General features: G+C 38.8%; 3 protein-coding genes across 9 annotated transcripts in view; 2 read left to right on the forward strand and 1 right to left on the reverse strand.

Moving 5' to 3' along the window:
- LOC129794187 (poly(A) RNA polymerase gld-2 homolog B-like) overlaps positions 1-20035 on the reverse strand; it is a 255708-nt gene that overhangs the window by 8997 nt on the left and 226676 nt on the right. Inside the window, exons 1-2 of one of the 5 annotated variants that reach the window (XM_055834870.1) lie at positions 1644-1781; positions 62-1257 (exon numbers count right to left, since the gene is read on the reverse strand). In XM_055834870.1, coding sequence (XP_055690845.1) covers positions 62-898 — 837 coding nt within the window. In that variant the 5' untranslated portion in view covers positions 899-1257; positions 1644-1781. Of the gene's footprint in view, positions 1-61; positions 1554-1643; positions 1782-20035 lie in introns of those variants that run through there. The other 4 variants (XM_055834844.1, XM_055834852.1, XM_055834879.1 and 1 more) reach the window with 4 other exon arrangements.
- LOC129794579 (28S ribosomal protein S9, mitochondrial) overlaps positions 2009-20035 on the forward strand; it is a 42824-nt gene continuing 24797 nt past the window's right edge. The window contains exons 1-5 of one of the 2 annotated variants that reach the window (XM_055835370.1): positions 2009-2173; positions 2247-2456; positions 2531-2704; positions 2769-3099; positions 3185-3300. In XM_055835370.1, the coding sequence (XP_055691345.1) occupies positions 2081-2173; positions 2247-2456; positions 2531-2704; positions 2769-3099; positions 3185-3300 (924 nt within the window). In that variant the 5' untranslated portion in view covers positions 2009-2080. Of the gene's footprint in view, positions 2174-2243; positions 2457-2530; positions 2705-2768; positions 3100-3184; positions 3301-20035 lie in introns of both variants that reach the window. The other variant, XM_055835360.1, reaches the window with a different exon arrangement.
- On the forward strand, positions 8835-12498 carry LOC129794163 (transient receptor potential channel pyrexia). Of its 2 annotated transcripts, none has more exons than XM_055834811.1 (2): positions 8835-9224; positions 9340-12498. In XM_055834811.1, exons 1-2 carry the CDS (start codon positions 9082-9084, stop codon positions 12215-12217), a joined length of 3021 nt encoding a protein of 1006 aa, XP_055690786.1. In that variant the 5' UTR covers positions 8835-9081; the 3' UTR covers positions 12218-12498. The 2 variants fall into 2 exon arrangements, with proteins under 2 accessions (XP_055690786.1, XP_055690796.1); XM_055834821.1 differs by having other exon boundaries at positions 8835-9200.

The raw sequence follows: 20035 nt of genomic DNA on the forward strand, positions 1-20035 counted from the left end.
AAATTAATGATTTTTGTCAATAACAGTTTGATTTTGACTCAAAAAAGTTTGACACACATACCTGAGAATCTGTGGAGACTGTCATGAGATGATTCATCTCCCCCGTGTTAACCATGACGGGGGATCCGTGAATATTGGACGTAACAGCTGGTGGACTTTCGGACTTGAGACTGGGCGTGGGTGATCGGCTACTAAGCGGCATTTCGGTGTACATAAAATTCCCACCAGTCTTACCATTTGGTGTCCTTGGGTACTCCCTGCCATTCCACTGCTTCTGTTGCCCACACGTACACGCACCCCAGCCACTGCAGTGCCACTTGTGATCCCTCCCATTGTTCCGTCCGTCTCCCTGGAAGAGGTACTGATGCCCCCGCGTTTGTTGCTGATACTGCCCCCTGCCGTAGTAGGGATTGTGGTATTTGCCCGTGTTCATTTGGCGTGTGTGCTCGTCCTCAGTGCCCGGATGCGCCGTCACCCCTGTACCAACATTCCCAGAGTGCTGGTGTCCCGGTGAATTCCCCTGAGGTGCTCCTTCCGTTCCAATGTAGTGATTTGATGAGTTTTTGTTCTCGTCGCTCACTTTGATCTCCACCACGGGTGAGAGATTGTGCCGATACACGGGCCGGCAGGAATCGCCTGCTTGGCTTTGGCGATACGTATTGCGGCAGGAGTCACTAAGACTCGGGAAGAACATTGCAGCGAGTTTATTGCTGTTCTGATTGTACTGGAAGCGTCTCTTGCTCCCACCCTGGGAAACATTCTGCCCACCAGACATATTCCGACGCTTCACTTGTGGTCCATTGGGGCGAACATGCTTCTCCGTGTGCTTCTGTTGCTGCCCATCCTTGTGTAGATCATTCTGGGATTCTACTATTACCTCATTCCTTGATGCAAACATGATCCGTTTTCTTGCACAGCAAAATTGGTCAGGAGCAATGCAAGCAATTGAATTGACGACAATCTCTCAAACTTTCTCTTTCTCCTCTTGATCCGCTCAAAAGCGGCTCCTCTCTTTGTTGGGGACAACACAAACAGTAAAAGAAACACTTTTCACCAGCTGAAGGTCTTCCGGGACGCATCAACACTGCTGGGACATCACTTTATCTCCTTGTCTATATAGAATGAGGATTTTCTGCGTCTTCACAATCTCCCCCGAAAAAGAAGTCCCAAAACTTTTTCCTCCTACGGCAAATTACCTTCTACGGATGGAAATCTCTCTCGTGCGCTGTTCTTGCTCTCTGCATTTGGGTTAGTAATCTGCAAGAATTTATGGAAAATCACCAGCTGCAGATCCTCCTGGACAAAGATTTCTTCCACGAAGAAAAAAACTCTCAACTAAATCCACCCTGACGCGCCTCTAGAATTTGCAGCTTCAGCAAAAATTATCCCGAAATTCAACTCAAGAACAGTTATCTGCTGAGCAGTGTCTGCTATTATGTAAAAGTAATCGCTGATAAGCAATCATTTTTTTTGCAATTCAATCCCACAACTTCTTTGCCGCCAAAACACTCCGAAAGCCACTCGGTTCGGCCTACTTTGACCCGCAAAACTTTCTGCACGGAACGGTTGGGGAAAATCAATTTTTCACACATAAAACACTTTCGCTCCCCCAAAGTGAATACACAATTTTCCCCCCGACTTACCGTTGATTATTTTTCTTTTATCCCATTTCAGGAAATCTCTCACTTTTCACGCTTATTTTTGTGATGAAAAATTACTACGCAGAGTTGGAAAAATTCAATTTGCCATGCTACCGGCTGTCAAAAATTGCGGTTACGCCGCGGCTGATTCCGCGGTAAACCGCGAGAACGGCGAAAGATTTTGCGCCTTTGAGAAAAAAAATCAGTTGAATGAAAAACTGAATTATTTCGTCCTGATAATTTTGCAAAATTCATTGCAAATTCAAAATTAATAACAATCATGCCAATTTTAAAATATCTGTGTAAATTATTAAATAATAGATTTCTTCAGATTGCTGTGCGGTTATTTAGCAATTAGCGGTTGAAGACAGCCGCGGAAAATTTCACTGCACCTCGACTTTTTTCGCCGGAAAAATAAATAAGGAGTGAATGTGAAAATAATGGCAAAAGTTCATTTATTCCGTGTAACTCACCGTTTAAATAGCACAGCGTTACTTTCAAATGCATCATTGAGGACAACAAATCAAATTCAGGTGAATTTTCTTAATATTTTTGTCGTTTGGGAGGTTTTGCTTGAAAACATAACCTCACATTTGCTTCCAGCAGCAGCGAAGATGGGCTTCAGAAGTGACTGTGGTTGCTTTTCCATCTCTGAGGAGGGAGACAACAAGTCGAGCAATGAAGGCGTACGTTGAGAGAGCCCGGGAGCATGAGGAATTCATGAAAAATCAGCGAATTGAGTATGATATTGGGAAGAGGCATCTGGCCAATATGATGGGAGAAGATCCTGAGACTTTCACGCAAGAAGACGTGGATGTGAGTTGCCAGGGAAACAAATCGTATTTAATATGTTGATTTTTATGTTCTAATTCTTTTGTTTCTGTCTGTAGAATGCCATTGAGTATCTCTTCCCATCGGGATTGCATTCAAAGAAAGCCCGTCCAATGATGAAGCCACCGGAAGAGGTATTTCCAGCAAGGAAAGCAGCTGAATTCGATGAGACAGGACGTCCGTATCACAGCATGTTCTTCACTGGAAGGCCGAACTTTTTTAAAACTCTCTACGTAAGTTTCCGGGAAGTAATTTTTGAAGATTTTTTTTCTTAATAGAAAATCTTTCATTTTCCAGGACATTGCTGAAAATATCGAACAACTGAATGCGTATGAGGATCAAATGATCCGGAAGCGCGTTGAAGTAGATCCAAATCTCAAATTGGACCTGTCGTCATCTATGTGGCTGCCAAAGGAAGAACTGGAGGATATTTTGGTGGAGAAAATATTGGATCTTGAGTACACAAACTTCATCAATGCAATGAATCGTCTTTTGGAGCTTCCCTACTCCTACCGCGTTCGGGACTTTATTGAGAAGTTTAGGAAACCCCTCTCCATTAAAGCCAGCACCCAAGACATCCCACAGCCACAGGTGGATTCAAATGGGCGACAATTTGTCACAATATCCAGTAAGTCGCACGCCAAAAAACCACTCTGAACTAGATTTAGTTTCTTTACTAACCAGGCGATGCTTTTGTTCGGCACCATTTGCAGATTGTCCGAGAAAGATGGCACGTGCTGAGGTGACGGTGAGAAAACCAGGTGCGGGAGCTATCTCAATAAATGGCAGTGACATCAAATATTTCTCCAGTGATCAATGCCGCGAACAGGTAAGTGGACTTTGTCTTCTTTACCACTATTGGTCCGTATTTTTGGCATCCACAATAGACACACAAAAAAAAATGAATATAAAAATTCACGTTTGCGCCACCCACGAGGAATGCGGTTGATTTACAAGATCACACCGCTCCTCCTTGGCCATTTGTGTGGAATTTGCGTCAATTGCGCCCCTTCTCACCAAATTTGCCACACAGAGACATCTCTGCCCAATTATTCTTCCTCCTAATTAAGTCTCTCATGCCGCTTAATGCAACACACAACTTTGCCTCTTTGTACACACAATCAATTCTCTTCCCGCCAATTTGCGTTATTTATTTATTCACATGCAAATTAATGAAAATTTCTGGGAATCTGGTAGAAAGCGCACGAGTCACTCGTGCTGCCCTCAATTGTTGTTGTCCTGAACACTAAAATATTCAAAGCAAGAGAATGTAATTTAGTAAATTTTCCCAAATTGGAAAAACTAGCTCAATCATTGTAAATTTTCCGATGTGTCTATTTGTTTTTTTTGGCGGGAAAATATTTGTCAAAAATAAAGTGAACAGACACCTCTAACAGTAGCAGGATTTCAATTTCTTGGGCTGTATACTAACGTGTTAAAAAAAAATGAGGGGCTCTCACTTACGTTGCGTAAGCGTAAACAATAGAATTGTTTTCCCTTAACAACACTTTTTTGTAATTTTGTCAGCATTTATTAGTATCTTTTGACTAATTGTTCAATTATGATTGGTTTGATTCAATTGATTGGGGGTGCAAACTCTGGGGAAGGATGGCTCGCGCCAGGAATCACAGCAATGCGCGAGTTAGCCTTCCCCAGAGTTTGCCAGCCCCAAACCTATATCAAATACGAGGTAAATTGTCGCTTCGCTCCAATTTACCTCGCCCCGCTTCGCGGGGATTTGTTGCGCTTCGCGCAAGTTTTAGAGGGAGAAAAAATGTGATGGTTTATAAGTAGATTAGGGCCAGTTATCAATCCCAAAAGAAAAGAATTTGCAAAGAGAAGAAATCACAACACTTTAAGCGCCAAATTCAAAAACTCGGGGAGAAAATGAATACGGCCATCTGAAACCGCCTGTTATAAGGAGCCTCTCTACCAAATTTCATCGCGATCGGATAAACTGTGTGGATTTGTATAGAAAAGTCGGAACGACGTTCACCAACAAACAGACCTTTCTTTATTATATAGATATTGAAACGGACTTTTTCACATAAAAATATTTTGATTACGGCGTTTTGTTATATTTTGAATTAATAAAAAAAATGGTTAGTCCTCTTATAGAAAAAAGAAAGAGCTAATCTTTTATAACCTATTTATATATATCAACAAAAAGTTATTAAATTAATACATTACACATTACATTACATTTTTAATCGTCACGGATACATGTTTGGCATCAGGGATACATTTTTTAGCGTAACGGATACATTTTTAATCGTCACGGATAGATTTTTAGGCGTCACGGATACATTTTTTAGCGTCACGAATACATTTTTAACGTCACGGATACATTTTTAACGTCACGGATACATTTTTTAGCGTCACGGATACATTTTTTAGCGTCACGGATACATTTTTAACGTCACGGATACATTTTTAATCGTCACGGATACATTTTTAACGTCACGGATACATTTTTAGGTGTCACGGATACATTTTTAGGCGTCACGGATACATTTTTTAGCGTCACGGATACATTTTTTAGCGTCACGGATACATTTTTTAGCGTCACGAATACATTTTTTACGTCAGGGATACATTTTTAGGCGTCACGGATACATTTTTAGGCGTCACGGATACATTTTTATTCGTCACGGATACATTTTTAACGTCACGGATACATTTTTAATCGTCACGGATACATTTTTTAGTGTCACGGATACATTTTTAATCGTCACGGATACATTTTTAACGTCACGGATACATTTTTAGGCGTCACGGATACATTTTTAACGTCACGGATACATTTTTAACGTCACGGATACATGTTTGGCATCACGGATACATTTTTTAGCGTCACGGATAGATTTTTAACGTCACGGATACATGTTTGGCATCACCGATACATTTTTAACGTCACGCATACATTTTTTAGCGTCACGGATACATTTTTAATCGTCACGGATACATTTTTAACGTCACGGATACATTTTTAGGCGTCACGGATACATTTTTAACCTCACGGATACATTTTTTAGCGTCACGGATACATTTTTTAGCGTCACGAATACATTTTTTACGTCACGGATACATTTTTAGGCGTCACGGATACATTTTTAGGCGTCACGGATACATTTTTATTCGTCACGGATACATTTTTAACGTCACGGATACATTTTTAATCGTCATGGATACATTTTTTAGTGTCACGGATACATTTTTAATCGTCACGGATACATTTTTAACGTCACGGATACATTTTTAGGCGTCACGGATACATTTTTAACGTCACGGATACATTTTTAACGTCACGGATACATTTTTAGGCGTCACGGATACATTTTTTAGCGTCACGGATAGATTTTTAGGCATCACGGATACATTTTTAATCGTCACGGATACATGTTTGGCATCACGGATACATTTTTTAGCGTCACGGATAGATTTTTAACGTCACGGATACATGTTTGGCATCACGGATACATTTTTTAGCGTCACGGATACATTTTTAACGTCACGCATAGATTTTTAGGCATCACGGATACATTTTTAACGTCACGGATACATGTTTGGCATCACGGATACATTTTTTAGCGTCACGGATACATTTTTAACGTCACGCATAGATTTTTAGGCATCACGGATACATTTTTAATCGTCACGGATACATGTTTGGCATCACGGAGACATTTTTTAGCGTCACGGATACATTTTCATACAACATTTCAGGCGCCAAATTCAAAAATTCACAATAACTGCATTACTTTTATATGGGGGCTACCTGAAGGGGAGCTTTGGGGGGAAAATGAATACGGCCATCTGAAATCGCATGATATAAGGAGCCTCTGTACCAAATTTTATCGCGATCGGATAAACGGTGTGGATTTGTATAGAAAAGTCGGAACGACGTTCACCAACAAACAGACCTTTCTTTATTATATAGATCACACTTAGACTGACCTCTGAAGGAAGAATCACAGCCCGTAAGTGAAACTTACCAGTACATTTTTTCAATTTCAAAACTTTAGGAAGTCGACGGAAGCATATGGGTGAATGAAGAGATTTTGCAAGAATTCTTTAAATACCGCCGACAAAAAGTCCTCCGTCCTCCTTTAAACATCGAATGTTTTCCAGTACTTCAATTGTGATTGGTATTTTTGTTGGAGTACTTGACTTTCTAAAAAAAAAATCATTTAATATAAATATCCATTTTAACTTGCTTACAGATTTGAAACTATGTTTGGACACTTTAAATATATTATTGAAGTCATTTTAATGAGAGTTTTTTTTTATAATCACCTTCACATGAATGCAAAACAATATCGGCTTTAAATCCTACGATTGCCTGATTTGAGTGTTTTTGCACAACAAAGGGAAATTCCCTCTCAACTATTTGGGTGAAATTTTTAGAATCAATTAACTGAATAGATTCTTGACTTATCACATCGACTGACAGTAAAGACTCTCTTATAGCTTTTCAAAGATATTTTAGTCTTTATTCATTATTGGGCCCTATTTAGCGACCAAGAAACCCTTGAAATTCTGAAATTTCATTGCAAATTTCGAAGATTTCAAGGGTTTCTTGGTCGCTTAATAAGACCCATTTTTTTATTGGAACTTATCGTTTTTCTCTTCTAAATACTAAATACTCTCTCTTTTAACTCTGTTTTTTTTTCGTTGAAATGAATGCGAAGTAAGATTCCTGGTAAGATTTGAGCTCCAAATGGTTCCCAAATACCTTTCGATTGTTTAGTTATAATTTATTTACATCCACTGCTGGATAAAAATTAAAAAATCAGGCACTGACTTACCCTATTCATAAAAATAAGTATTTTTGAACTCTTATGAATATTGAAGAGCACTGAGGCATTGCACATTCCATTTTTGGCTGATCAAAAAAAACGAGCTTCTCTTTCTACAACTAATTTTATTTCAAAGGGAAATTTATATTAGACAAACTAAAAACTGAATTTATTTATGATAAAAACTGAATTGAAAAATAAAAAAGTGAAAGAGTAAAGTAATCGAGCAAAAAATTGAAGCTCCCAAATGGAAAAGAGGATAAACGACATTTTGATTTGGTATGGCGTTTACGCCCTTCTTCAACTATTGAGGACTTCAATTATCCAAAACTGGAGGCAAACTAATAGAGGAAATAATTGATTTGAAGTGGGTTAACGTTAAGAATGTATACTTATGAGGGTCCCTCAATTACTTTGCGTAATTGTGCAAGCTGAAGTGTTTAAAAATATTTAAAACAAAATTTGTTTTTAGATCAGATAAACTTCATTAGCTCTTCGAAACGACCTATTTTTAATGAATTCTTTTGTGTTAACTTCTCAATATTCGTTGCTATCCTGCCTTGCTTAGCGCGTCCGGTCATTGCGCCGGAAAATGAATAAGACGGCCGGAACTGGGCGTGTTGGGGATCGTATGCTGTATGTACATATGCAATGGATGAGAAAATTGGTAGCTTTCTTTGTCCTGCAATTTTTTCTCAATGAACTGAAAACACCTGTTTCGCGATTCCCGATCCCATTCAGGTGATCAGCGCGAAAGAATTGCGGCGGCTGTGGCGCGGGATTGAGGAAGTGATGCACGATTGTGCTTTATTTTTCGGATGAATTCATGTTCCGCGTGTTAAGCTCGTGTTGAAGCTTTTTTCTTTGCGTATTGTTCCTCTACCTCCCTTTTGTCCCTCTTTATGTGATTTATCAAACAAACTCCCACCATGGATGGGCACACAGATTATACGTTAGCTGCTGCTGCTGTGGAGTCTACAGTGACGATTGAAACATTTTATAATTGTTATCAGCTTTTGAGATCATCTTTTGTCATGTGGATTCGTCACAATTCATTGAGTTCACGTGTAAAGTTTTTCAGTCGGAGGGAAGATTATTTCTTAGCGCAAAATATTCTTTTTTTTCTGGGGAATTTTCTCAATGATTTTGCATGAAGATGAGAGCGAAAAATTGCAAAAAAATATCAAAGGAAAAGATGTTGAAGGAGCGCAAAAGGAAAAAAAATGTTGAGGATGGAAAAAACGTGAGATGAGGGATTGTTGCTCCATCAATTATTTAATTGTGTGCTCTATTTGAATAACGCGAGCAATTAACAATATTTATTTGTGGAGCGCGTCATTAAGTGGTAGTAAAATGATATCTCGTGAGATTTTCTCATTTCTTGGCATTTATATTCATTTATATATTAAAATGAAGGTACCACCACACTTACGACGACGTTTCTCTGGGCAATTCGTTAAAGTATTTAAGTTTTTTTTTGTTTAAAACATTCGTATTCCTTCTGTGGCAAAAGATATGAAGAGTTGAAGTGAAGAAAAAAAATTAATGCGACGAGAAGTTTGATGGTATATTGTATGAAGAGTTCTGGCGAAGGTGATAAACAGAGTATGAGAAATTGCCTCCTCAATGATGGATGTTTTATGGATCTGCAAATATGAGATAAATCTGCATGGAATTTCATGTGAAAAACCTCCCTACTTGGCCTAATTGAGCTCAGTTTCGTGTTGGATTTCTTGTGCGAAAAAAGCGGGAGGAATATTTGGAGAAAAACGAGTTTTTTTAAAGGGAAGACCAGCCTTTGGACGGGCAAGATGGAAAATTTGGGATTTAAGGAAGGTACAGCAAAGCCAAAGCGACTCACACGCGGAGGATCGAGCAATACATCAACGGAGACGGCGGAAGCTGAAACGACACCACTAACCAATCAAAGGTTGGGCACATATTGGCCACCACAGTGTGTAGTATTGTGTCTCGTCTCTAGGGATTTCCCAGAGTTCTCGGTGATAAGCTGAGAATATTTTTTGTGTCCATATACAATAATATGAAATTTTGGGAAATTACTTATGTAGGTTGAAGACGGCAGCACCACATTTGCGTCTCAAATGGCGAAACCTGTCTCTTGCAGTGATTGAGGCACAGCTCGCGACACCAGATCGATGTGATTACATGGAAGTTGGGCAGTCACCACCCGCAGAATTTGCCCCGAGTGTCTATGAGGCTCTCGAGCAGCCGAGTGTGCAGATAACAGTGCAAATTTGCAATGATACCATACGTGAAAATCTCCATGAGGAGATGAAACTGATGAATGGGCGTCTCAAGTTGTTTGATGATGTTGAGAATTTTGTGATAACATCCGAAAACATCCGGGAACATTTGGAGGGTTCAAGTAAGGCTGAACTCAATCTCTGCTTTCTCTGGGCAACCTTTCTGCGGAGACATGATTTACTTGAGGGACTCCTTCAGGTGGGATCTGAACTTAATTTTGCCGATTCAACGGGGATTTCAGCACTGCACCTGGCGGCTTTTAGTGGATGTGTCAAGTGTACGGAGTTCCTTATCTTGCATGGTGTTGATGTGAATTTCCAGACAGGCCCCTATACACCCCTCCATTGTGCTGCCTTTGGGAATTCCGCGGAAACTGCCAAGATTCTCATTGATAGTGGTGCTGATTTGACGATACATACAAAGAAGCAGAACAATGAAGAATCTCTCCTGCACTGTGCTGTTCGTGCGAATGCCGTGGATTGCGTCAAGCTCTTCGTTGCTCAGGGGGCTGATGTGAATTCCATTAAACCCAGTGGGACGAATCCCATTCATTTGGCAGCAGAGCTGGGGCTCGTTAAGTGTCTCCGGGTGCTACTCAATAGCCCCGAAGCTGATCCCAATTTGAGGATTGGATGTGGTGCAAAGGAGTCCACAGCACTGCACTTAGCGGCAGATAATGGGAATTCTGAATGTTTGGGATTGCTTCTGGCCAAGAGGGCTGATGCAAAGTTGAAAAATCATCGAGGACTCACAGCACTGCATTTGGCTGCCAAATCAACGAGTTTGAAGTGTGTTGAGCAACTTTTACGTGTGGGTGGGGCTGATCCCAATGCCCTGGATTTTGATCACAGAACACCCCTGCATGGAGCTGTGGGAAAGACTCAGTCATCATTTAAGATTCTCGAGACATTGATCGCATGGGGAGCAAATGTCAATCAACAGGATATCTATGGGTTTACACCGCTTCACCTAGCTGCTCTCGATGGCTTGTCAGATTGCGTGGAGACTCTTATCTTTCACGGAGCTGATGTGACGTTGAAAACGAGAAAGGGAACAACAGCCCTCAATATAATTGTCCGCAAAACTCCAGCATCCCTCAAGATGATTAATCATAAACTCGATCATGCCATAACACTGCATACCCACAAAGTGGCGAGCAATCGTGAAGTAGAACTTGAATTGGACTTTGGTCCATTACTACAGCACTGCCATCCGCGGGAGATAAGCTATCTGAAGAAGATTGTAGAAGAGAATCATAAGGAAGTTCTTCAGCATCCCATCTGCACGGCATTTCTCTACTTGAAATGGAAGAAAATTCGCAAATACTACATTGCCAGGCTCATATTCTGCTTCATTCACATTTCCCTGTTCAGCTTGTACGTCCTCACGGCATTGGCGCATAATTGCTACAACAGGACGAAGGATATGGAGGAAGCGAGTTTAATTCAGGCACAAGAACTCTGTCAGAAGCAATCAATGTTTGGTGACATGCTACGAAGTAATCCATTTGTCATTGAGATTCAATGGTGGGTTCTTGCGGCAGTCACGCTAGTCGATATTGCCCGGAAGCTATGTGGGATAAGTGGGTACTCATCAGTTAAGCAGTATCTAACTTCCTTTGAGAATCTCATTGAGTGGTTTGTGGTTGGGAGTGTTTTTGTCACGTCGTACGTCTACACCCAGCGCACGTACTTCTGGCAGAATCACATTGGTGCCTTTGCAATTCTCCTGGGGTGGACGAATCTCATGCTAATGGTTGGGCAGCTACCATTCTTCGGCGTCTACGTGGCGATGTACACGAAAGTTCAGACGGAATTTGCAAAACTCTTCATGGCGTATTTTTTCGTTTTAATCGGATTTACAATAAGTTTCTGCATCATCTTCCCCGATAGCCCGTACTTTCCAAATCCCTTTGTGGCTTTTATCATTGTCCTGATCCTCATGACGGGAGAGATTGATCTGAGTATGCTGACAAATGATCCAGATGGGAAAGATCCACCGGTTTTGTTGGAGATTAGTGCTCAAATTACTTTTATATTGTTCCTCTTCTTCATAACGATCATTCTGATGAACCTCCTTGTGGGTGTTGCTGTTAATGACATTGAAGCACTAAAAGAATCTGCGGAACTTTCAAAGCTTGTGCGTCAGACGGAATTGATTTCCTACATTGAATCGGCGCTATTCAATGAATACATCCCAAAGTGGTTGAGAAAATTTGTTCATGAATCTGCAATGGTCTCCCCACATGCCTATCGTGCCATACTGTGTGTGAAGCCGCAGAATCCCGGGGAGAAGCGTCTTCCGCGGGAGATTCTCGATGAAGCCTTGGAAGTTGGAAAGCAACGAAAGGATCTCGATCATACGCTTACAAATAAGGAATCAGATGAATCCCTCAATTCAAGCTTCAAGCGCAAGGGTAGTCGTCGCGGGGGACGTGTGTTGGAGCGTCAAGACTCCATTTGTCCATCACTGCATCGCGTGGAAAGCACACCGGGGCATGAGGTGACGAAGAAAATGGAAGATAATGCTGAGAAAATTGATATTTTGTCGAATGAAGTGAAGGAATTAAAGGCGATATTGCATCAAAATCACTCAACGCTCGAGCACTTGTTGTTTACACTGACTAAGGGTCATGAGACTACAAGAAAGAAGTCCATTAAGAAAGGTAGAATCACGGATTAATGAAGCTTTTCCCGCGCTCAAAACTTCCTTTTCAATGAAAAAAGTATTATCAAGTATCATCGAGAGATATGGCATTTTATACTTGAGAATTGGCACAAAATGTATATTCTGGGAAGCATTTAATACGGACTCACACAGGCCATTTATTCAATTGATGTTGTTATGTATTTGCATGAGAGCTTGTACAATTATTGTTAAATAGAGATGTTGAGTGATAACTATGTTAGCTTGTACGAGAGATGTGTTAATTAAATGTGTACCTAACCAAGCACTTTGGTCAAGCGCAAGTCTTTTTTCTCTCCCTCGTCATTACACCCCCTCAATTTTTTTTCTATTTATGCAGCATGACGCCTTTTTGCCCATTGCGAATTGACGACGCAATCAATTTGATAATTTATTCAAAAAGCTTAACTAAAATTCTAAGTATATAAAGCTACAAGCTTCGATTAGTCGAAAATCTGAATAATTTCATTAAATGGTGTGAAGCTCTTTTTTTTCAAACAGATAAATTCAATAGAATTCCATTTCACATTTAATTCTTGATGATCACTCATCCAATATTTGGACTTTATACCGTTTGAACTTGGAATACCTGGCATGTAGTTTTAACTTATCTTTGCGCCAATTGTAATAAAAAAAATTTGCTATATATAGCTGATGCTTCCCACAATGTGATAAATCACCGGAACTTAACATCGATGACGATAGATAGTTTATTGTCTGTCGGGAGAATAATAAATACGTGTGTCTCTGTTGCTTTTTTTGTTTAATTCAACTTTAAAAAAAAAAGAACTTTTTCATGTAGATAAATTCACGGGTTCATTTTTATTAAAAAAAAAAAAAGCCTTTTTGTGTATCAAACATTAAAAGCGTGCTTGTGGAAAAAAGAGAGAGAGACATGAAAATCGTCATCGTGTTTTAATGCACGAAAATAGCTTTCATAGAAAAACTGAGGGCAGCTGAATGAAGTATTTCCTTTGCATGATTTTCAAGATTAACAATCTCTATATCAGTCCACTATATGCAAGAATGAAATGTTTTAAATTTTCTTGTTCTTAACAGAGCATACAAACATACATACATATGTGGGAGTGAGCTTTTTCCACAAATATATAATCGTAAAAAAGTATTGCGTCAACAATGTGAGAAAAATGATCGCGTTTGATCGATTTGATCAGGAAAAAAATATTGCTTTCACTAAAAATTCAAACAAATAAATAATAGGTTATTGAATTAATTTAGCAGTAACAATTACTTCTGGGAATTTTAGCTGTGTTTCTTTCAGACACAGCTTTTGTGTGCCGAGCAAAATCTAAAGTCGTCAGATCGGGCTCAAACTTGGTATGAGCACGAATTAGGGTCCCCACATTCCAAAAAACGTATGCGCCAAAAATAAGTTTTTTTCCGGCCGGCCGGCCGTCCGGCCGGCCGGCCGTCCGGATTATAAACTTAAATTGCAAGAGAACGGTGATAGATAGAGACTTGCGGTAAACGGCAAAGTTTAAATATCGACCTGAAGAAATCCGATTATGAAGTCAAATCCACCCCCCCACCCCTCCGTCCGCCATTTTGGATAACCTCAAAATTTTGTTTTCGCTATATCTTAGCCGCTATTATAGCTAGAGGTCTGAAATTTTGATATGTTGTAGGGGCCATCAAGAGCTTTCCAACGATACCTCATTTTCGAAAATCGGTCAAGCCGTTTAGTCAATATGGCCGCCACAATTTTTCATCGAAAATCGACCATAACTCCAAAACGGCTTGACCGATTTTGATCAACCCGGGGTCAAATGAAAGATCTCAACAAACCCTACAACTCTCTAGAACATCCGAAGTTTCAAAAGTGACCGCTAGGGGGCCAAAAATCAAAAACAAAATTTTCGATGAGTTTTCGATGAATATCTCGAAAACGACGACATAAATTTTTTTCATTTTTTGATATGTTGTAGCTGACCATATTATCTAGCTTCATGCCAAAAATGAAGAAAATCTATGGATCCGTTCTCTAGATATAGCCTTCCAAAGTTGGCATGTCATATCTCGGGTTCTACAAGTCCGATCTTATAATAATAATAATAATAATAATTTTATTTCAAACACAATATAGGGTCATGCCCTCTCACATGTGCGTGGCAGGTGGAAAAAAAAAAAAGATTAAAGAGAGAAAAAAAAAAATTATACAAAAAAAAAAGTTTTACAGAGAAATTTAAAAAGAAAATAGAAAAGAGAAAAATAAAGAAAAAAAAAGACAAAACATCAGTGCCCAGACTGAAAGTGCCTTTTTAGAGCGTTCATGGAACGGCGGCAGTCACGCGGTAGCGCATTGTAGAGGGAGACGCCCTTTACAAAGAGCGTCCGATAAAAGCATTCAAACTCAGCCCTCGGCACCAAGTATCCCTGAACCCTGGCAGAACCACCCCTTGTCAAAAGAGAGGACAGGTATTCTGGGGTTTCGGTTTCAATTAGGCGATGCAAGAAAATCAGGGCACGCATCTGGAGGTACGATTCAAGATCGCAGCCTGCAAACGCGTCCCTGAAAGGTGAAATGTGATCGCGAGGTCCAAGTCCGTGAATGTACCTGACACAATTATTAAATGCTACTGTTAAACGACGGATTGTGTCACGATCCGCGTTAAAGAAGAGCTCTGCTCCATAGTGAAAGAATGGCAGAAGTAGCGCTCGTGCAAGAAGCAGGCGAGTGTCAGTAGGAGTGATGTTCCGGTAGCGTCTTAGGGTATATAAGGAATAGTTGACCTTTCGGCAAAGGGCAGTTGCATGATCAGACCAGGTCAAAGTCGAATTAAAGACGATTCCCAGGTTTTTAACCTGATCAGCAACAGGAATAATTTCTCCGTGAAGGAGTAGAGGTAATGAAGTGAAATTTGCAGATTTCTTAGAGAAAATTATTGCCTGCGACTTCTTGGGATTGAGAATCAACCCATTTGAAGAAGACCAGTGCTCAACTCTTTGGAGGTTTTCATTCATTATTTGGAAGGCAGAGTGGGAGTCGAGTGTAGATCCCTCAGTATAGATTTGCAGATCGTCTGCATAAAGGTGGTAGGAACAGTTGCGCAGGACAGAAGGAAGATCATTAATAAATAAAGAAAATAGTAAGGGACCGAGAATGGAACCCTGACCTATGCCTTTAGTCAGTGAACCAGGAGGAGATAATTCATCTCCATATCTTACAATTTGAGAACGCCCGCTGAAGTAAGAGCGGATTAGTGAAATGGCATTTGAGGAAAATTTGAAGAGTTTAAACAGTTTAAAACAAATAAGATCATGCGGCAAACTATCAAAAGCTTTCGTGAAATCTAGCAACACTAAAACCACGAAGTGGTTGCGATCGATAGCTGACGCAATGTCATGATTTACCTTAAGTAGTGCAGAAGTGGTTCCGTGGCCAGCACGAAAACCAGACTGGAAGTCACAAAGTAGCCTGTTGCTATTGAGATAGAGGGTCATCTGCTCATGGAGCAGAAATTCGAAAGCTTTAGAAAGAACAGGGAGAAGGCTGATAGGCCGAAAATCAGAAGGTGCAACAGGATTAGAAATTTTTGGTATAGGTACAACCAAGGCAGACTTCCAGATTTCAGGAAAAGTCGACGTAGTAATAATATGATTAAATACATCAGTGAGCACTGGTAATATTACCGGGAGAAGAATTTTAATGAAAGTAAGGGAGACGCCATCACTCCCCACTGCATCAGACCTGACACGGGAAATAGCGTAAGCTGCATTAACTTGAGAAACACAGCGGAAGCTAAAACCCTCCCAGGGAATGGATGGAAGATTGGGGCATTCAACCACACCTCCGTGTGAAGCGGAACAGAAGAAGGTGTTAAGAACACCTGCGGAGATAGTGGGAGTAGTAGAGGCACTAATAGAAGGGCGCAGGCCCAATTTCTTTATATTGCCCCATAGTTTCTTAGCTGGTAGTTTAGCATCAAGATTTTTATGGAAATGCTTTTTCCAAATGTTGATCTTGATCAACTCAAGCGCAAATAAAAGGTTTCGAGAAACCCTACAAATGTCTAGAACATTGCAACTTCGAGAAATGACCGCAAGAGGCGCTAAAGTCAAAAACAAAGTTTTCGAAAATTTCGAACTCGAATTTTTCGAAAATGGCGACATAAATTTTTTTCATTTTTCGATATGTTATAGCTGACTTCAAGACCTTTCAAACAAAAAAAAATTTATGAAAATCTATGGATCCGTTCTCGAGATATGGCCTTCCAAACATTCCTTAGCGTGACTTTTCTACTTTTCCCGACTTTGCGCGTATTTAAACTAATTCGCATTCTAGTTTGCTCTCACAAAATTAGTACACTGAAAGAAACACAGCTCTCGTAAGCTTGGTCAGCTTACCAGTACATTTATTTTTTCTACTGCATCGGTATTGTTTATTGTTAAAAAGTAATAACAAAATTAAAGTTAGTCGTCGAAGGGTTAAGGTTGAAACAAGCACAGAATATTGACCTTTTGGAATGTTTAGCTCACGTTGTAATTTAGAAGTTTGATTCTCTCGCTCTCGAAGTTTCTATTGGGGCCTTTTCTGCATTGACTGTGTGCCTTAGATTGCGACTTTGCTCTTATCGAATGACTCACAAACAAGGGAAGGAAGAGATCAGTGAAGGAGAATCATGATTTAAGACATGTTCAATTGAAAATCAATTAATGCGTTTGATTGCATAAATGTTAACTTTTTAAATAAAATAACTACCTATGCAAGTTTTATGGAAATTTATGGAGATCGTGGAATATTTTTTTAATTGATTTTTATTAAGCAATTGATTCAAAAAGTTTTAAAGAAACTCGGATTAATTGATTGCCGAATCTCTTTGTAGACATGATGAAGGGAATAAAACAGTTTCGAAACTTTTCTATAAATTAAAAAAAAATGCTTCGAGTAAACTTACTTAAAGTTTAAGTTTTAAATGCATTGTGTAAGATCAAAACAAGCTTTTAAAAAATTACACGAGAAAAATAAATATTTTTAGTGGCTCCTTGTAATAAAATTTTGCTTGAGAAATGTTTACTTAATCATGGCTACAGAATTTTATGTGATTTTTTTGCATACTAATCACAACATTTCCTCTGCGAAATAAAGTTTAATTAGATGTTTGGAAAAACCCCATTTCGGCTACATATTTTATTTATAAGCCCCCCATAAAATGACTCAAAAGCTCCTAAGGGACATTTGTCTAGTTCTTTCTTCTACAAAAAAAAAAACAACATGCTACCACAAATCACATAAAACACGCCTAAATTGCCAAGAAATAATGACATGAATGGAAAAAAATTCACACGTTACCATTTTCAATTAAAATAGCAAATTAAAATATGTACAACTGAGAAAAATTAAACTGAATGGAATTTTCTTTTTTCATAACACTCAGGAAAATTTGTGCCAAAAAATGAGTACAATGAGATAAGATTTTTTTTTATTGAAGAGCATAAAGGTAGCAAAGATCATTTAATTTTCATTTATATTGAGGAGTGTTTTAATTAAATAAAAACAATTCTTGGAAAAAGTTTTGTATTGTAAAAGTTTTTTATTGTCTTCTTGTGGTTACGAAGACAAGATTTGATTTTTAATTTGACAAAAACATAACAAAGTAGGTATTGGTTTTTTTATTAACCGTCTGAACACTGTGCTTAATACGTTCCATAGGGTCAGTGATCGACCCTAGATTTTTTTTAAAATAACCTTTATCGCGTAAAGTAGTATATTTTATTGTATTTTTTTTTATTTTCAAAAATACAAAAAAATAAGATATAATTTTTAATACATTTTCGGAGCAGAAAATGAGTTAGGTAAGACAACTTTTCCAGAAGTTCCATGTTTATTTGCTGAGAATTTTAGTTTTTACTTTTAAGACATCTATATAATAAAGAAAGGTCTGTTTGTTGGTAATCTTCGTGTCTGTACATACAGCTATACAAATCTACACCGTTTGACCGATCGTGATGAAATTTGGTACAGAGGCCCCTTATATCAGGCGCTTTCGAGTGGCCGTATTCATTTTCCCCCCAAAGCCCCCCTTCAGGTAGCCCTCATAGAGATTTCATGCAGTTTTTGCAAATTTTAGAATTTGGCGCCTAAAGTGTTGTATGAAATTGATTTCTTCTCTTTCCGAAATTTTTCCCCGGGATTTATATGTGGCCTCAATCAAACCATCACAATTTTTTTTCCCCTAAAATTTGCGTGAAGCGCAACAAATCCCCGCGAAGCGGAGCGAGGTAAATTGGAGCGAAGCGACAATTTACCTCGTTTTACAATAAAATCATATTGTACATTTTAATGAAAAACTGGCATAAGAGACACTTTAATATACTCTTCACACTTAATGAGCGATGCCAGTACATCCGAAGGTATCTTATAATAAGCTTCCATTGTACAGTGGGACCCCAGTACAACGACCGCTTGGTTATACTACTCTCGCTCATTCAAAATAATGAGTGTGAAGAGTACATCCGAGTGGTCGTTGTACTGGGGTCCCACTGTATAATGAAATCAACAAATATAGAAAATATAGACAATGATCCTTTTCAAGACATTCGTTAAAGGTCAAAATAAGTTGTTTTCCATTACTTGATTTTCCTTGAACAGGCCCGAAAAAAATCATAAAAAATAGTCCTAAGATCTACGAAACATAGGTTCTAGGCGTTCTATGACTATCTAAAAAACTTGCAAATTGTAAGATTTCAGTGCGGAAATAATGGGTAAATCTACTTTATATTTCAACACAATCTTCACAGATGCGAGAGATTTGCTCAATATCACAAAATATAGTTTGGGGTTGGTCACGTACCCTTCATGCAGCAGACGGAAGGTTAATCAACATTAGGCTCTCTTTAAATTATTGCATAAAATTTTAACTATAATCCAAATTTAAAATAATAGTCTTTCTCATAAGAATTCTTGAGCTTTTAAGTATTTTTCCTAAAAAAAGAGGAAAGTTCGAGATTTTTCCGAGTGCAAAATAATTTAATAGAGCATATTGCTGAAATTATCTCACCTTTTGCCTTGAGGCAGACGAGGGTATATTGCATAAAAATTGCATTAAATACAGTGAGGATATAAAAGTCGGAACAATAAAATGCATTTGATTTTTGCATAGGTTTACCTACATATTTGGAGGGATAGGTGTGTTTGCGCGAGTTGTTTAACTGGATTCGGAGCATTTGACAAATTATTACCTGTATGCAGTGTAGAGAGACTTGGTTTAAATTGCACAGCCGCATATATTTAAGTTCCAAGTCATCACATTTTGTGCGCCGCCCATAGAAATGAGAAGAAGAAAGTTACTTAATAGCCTATCTATAATGTTTGTGAGAGAGATATGGCAAATGGGTGCACCAAAGTTTCACAATTTGGCACTAAAAAGTGTGCGTGGATCACATTTTCTGCAAAATGTGCAATGGACCCGTTATTATGAAATTATATTGATTTAATCTTATGCACTTTTGCAAAACTATATAGTCTCCTCGAGCACCAATATTGGACACATTTAATTGCATATTATGAGCAAATATATCGCGCGCGAGCGCGTTGTGAAAATTGAGCAAGATGTCTACAAGAAGTCTCTTGCGGAAATTCATTTTGATCGCTATTTAGGACAAGTGGTCGCACTTTCAGAATACCAACCAATCTCATATATGTACGTACAGTACAGTCTATACATAGCAGTGGATGTAATGAATATCGGCATTTTTTAGCATATTTTCCGTGTTCCGAAATTCCCTCCAAAAATAGGTAAAACCGCATAATTTCTTTCTTTTTTTGGGTAAATTTGTTATTTCCATCCGATTCAA

The sequence above is a fragment of the Lutzomyia longipalpis genome, chromosome 1 (genome assembly GCF_024334085.1).
Source record: "Lutzomyia longipalpis isolate SR_M1_2022 chromosome 1, ASM2433408v1".
NCBI classification, from domain to species: domain Eukaryota; kingdom Metazoa; phylum Arthropoda; class Insecta; order Diptera; family Psychodidae; genus Lutzomyia; species Lutzomyia longipalpis.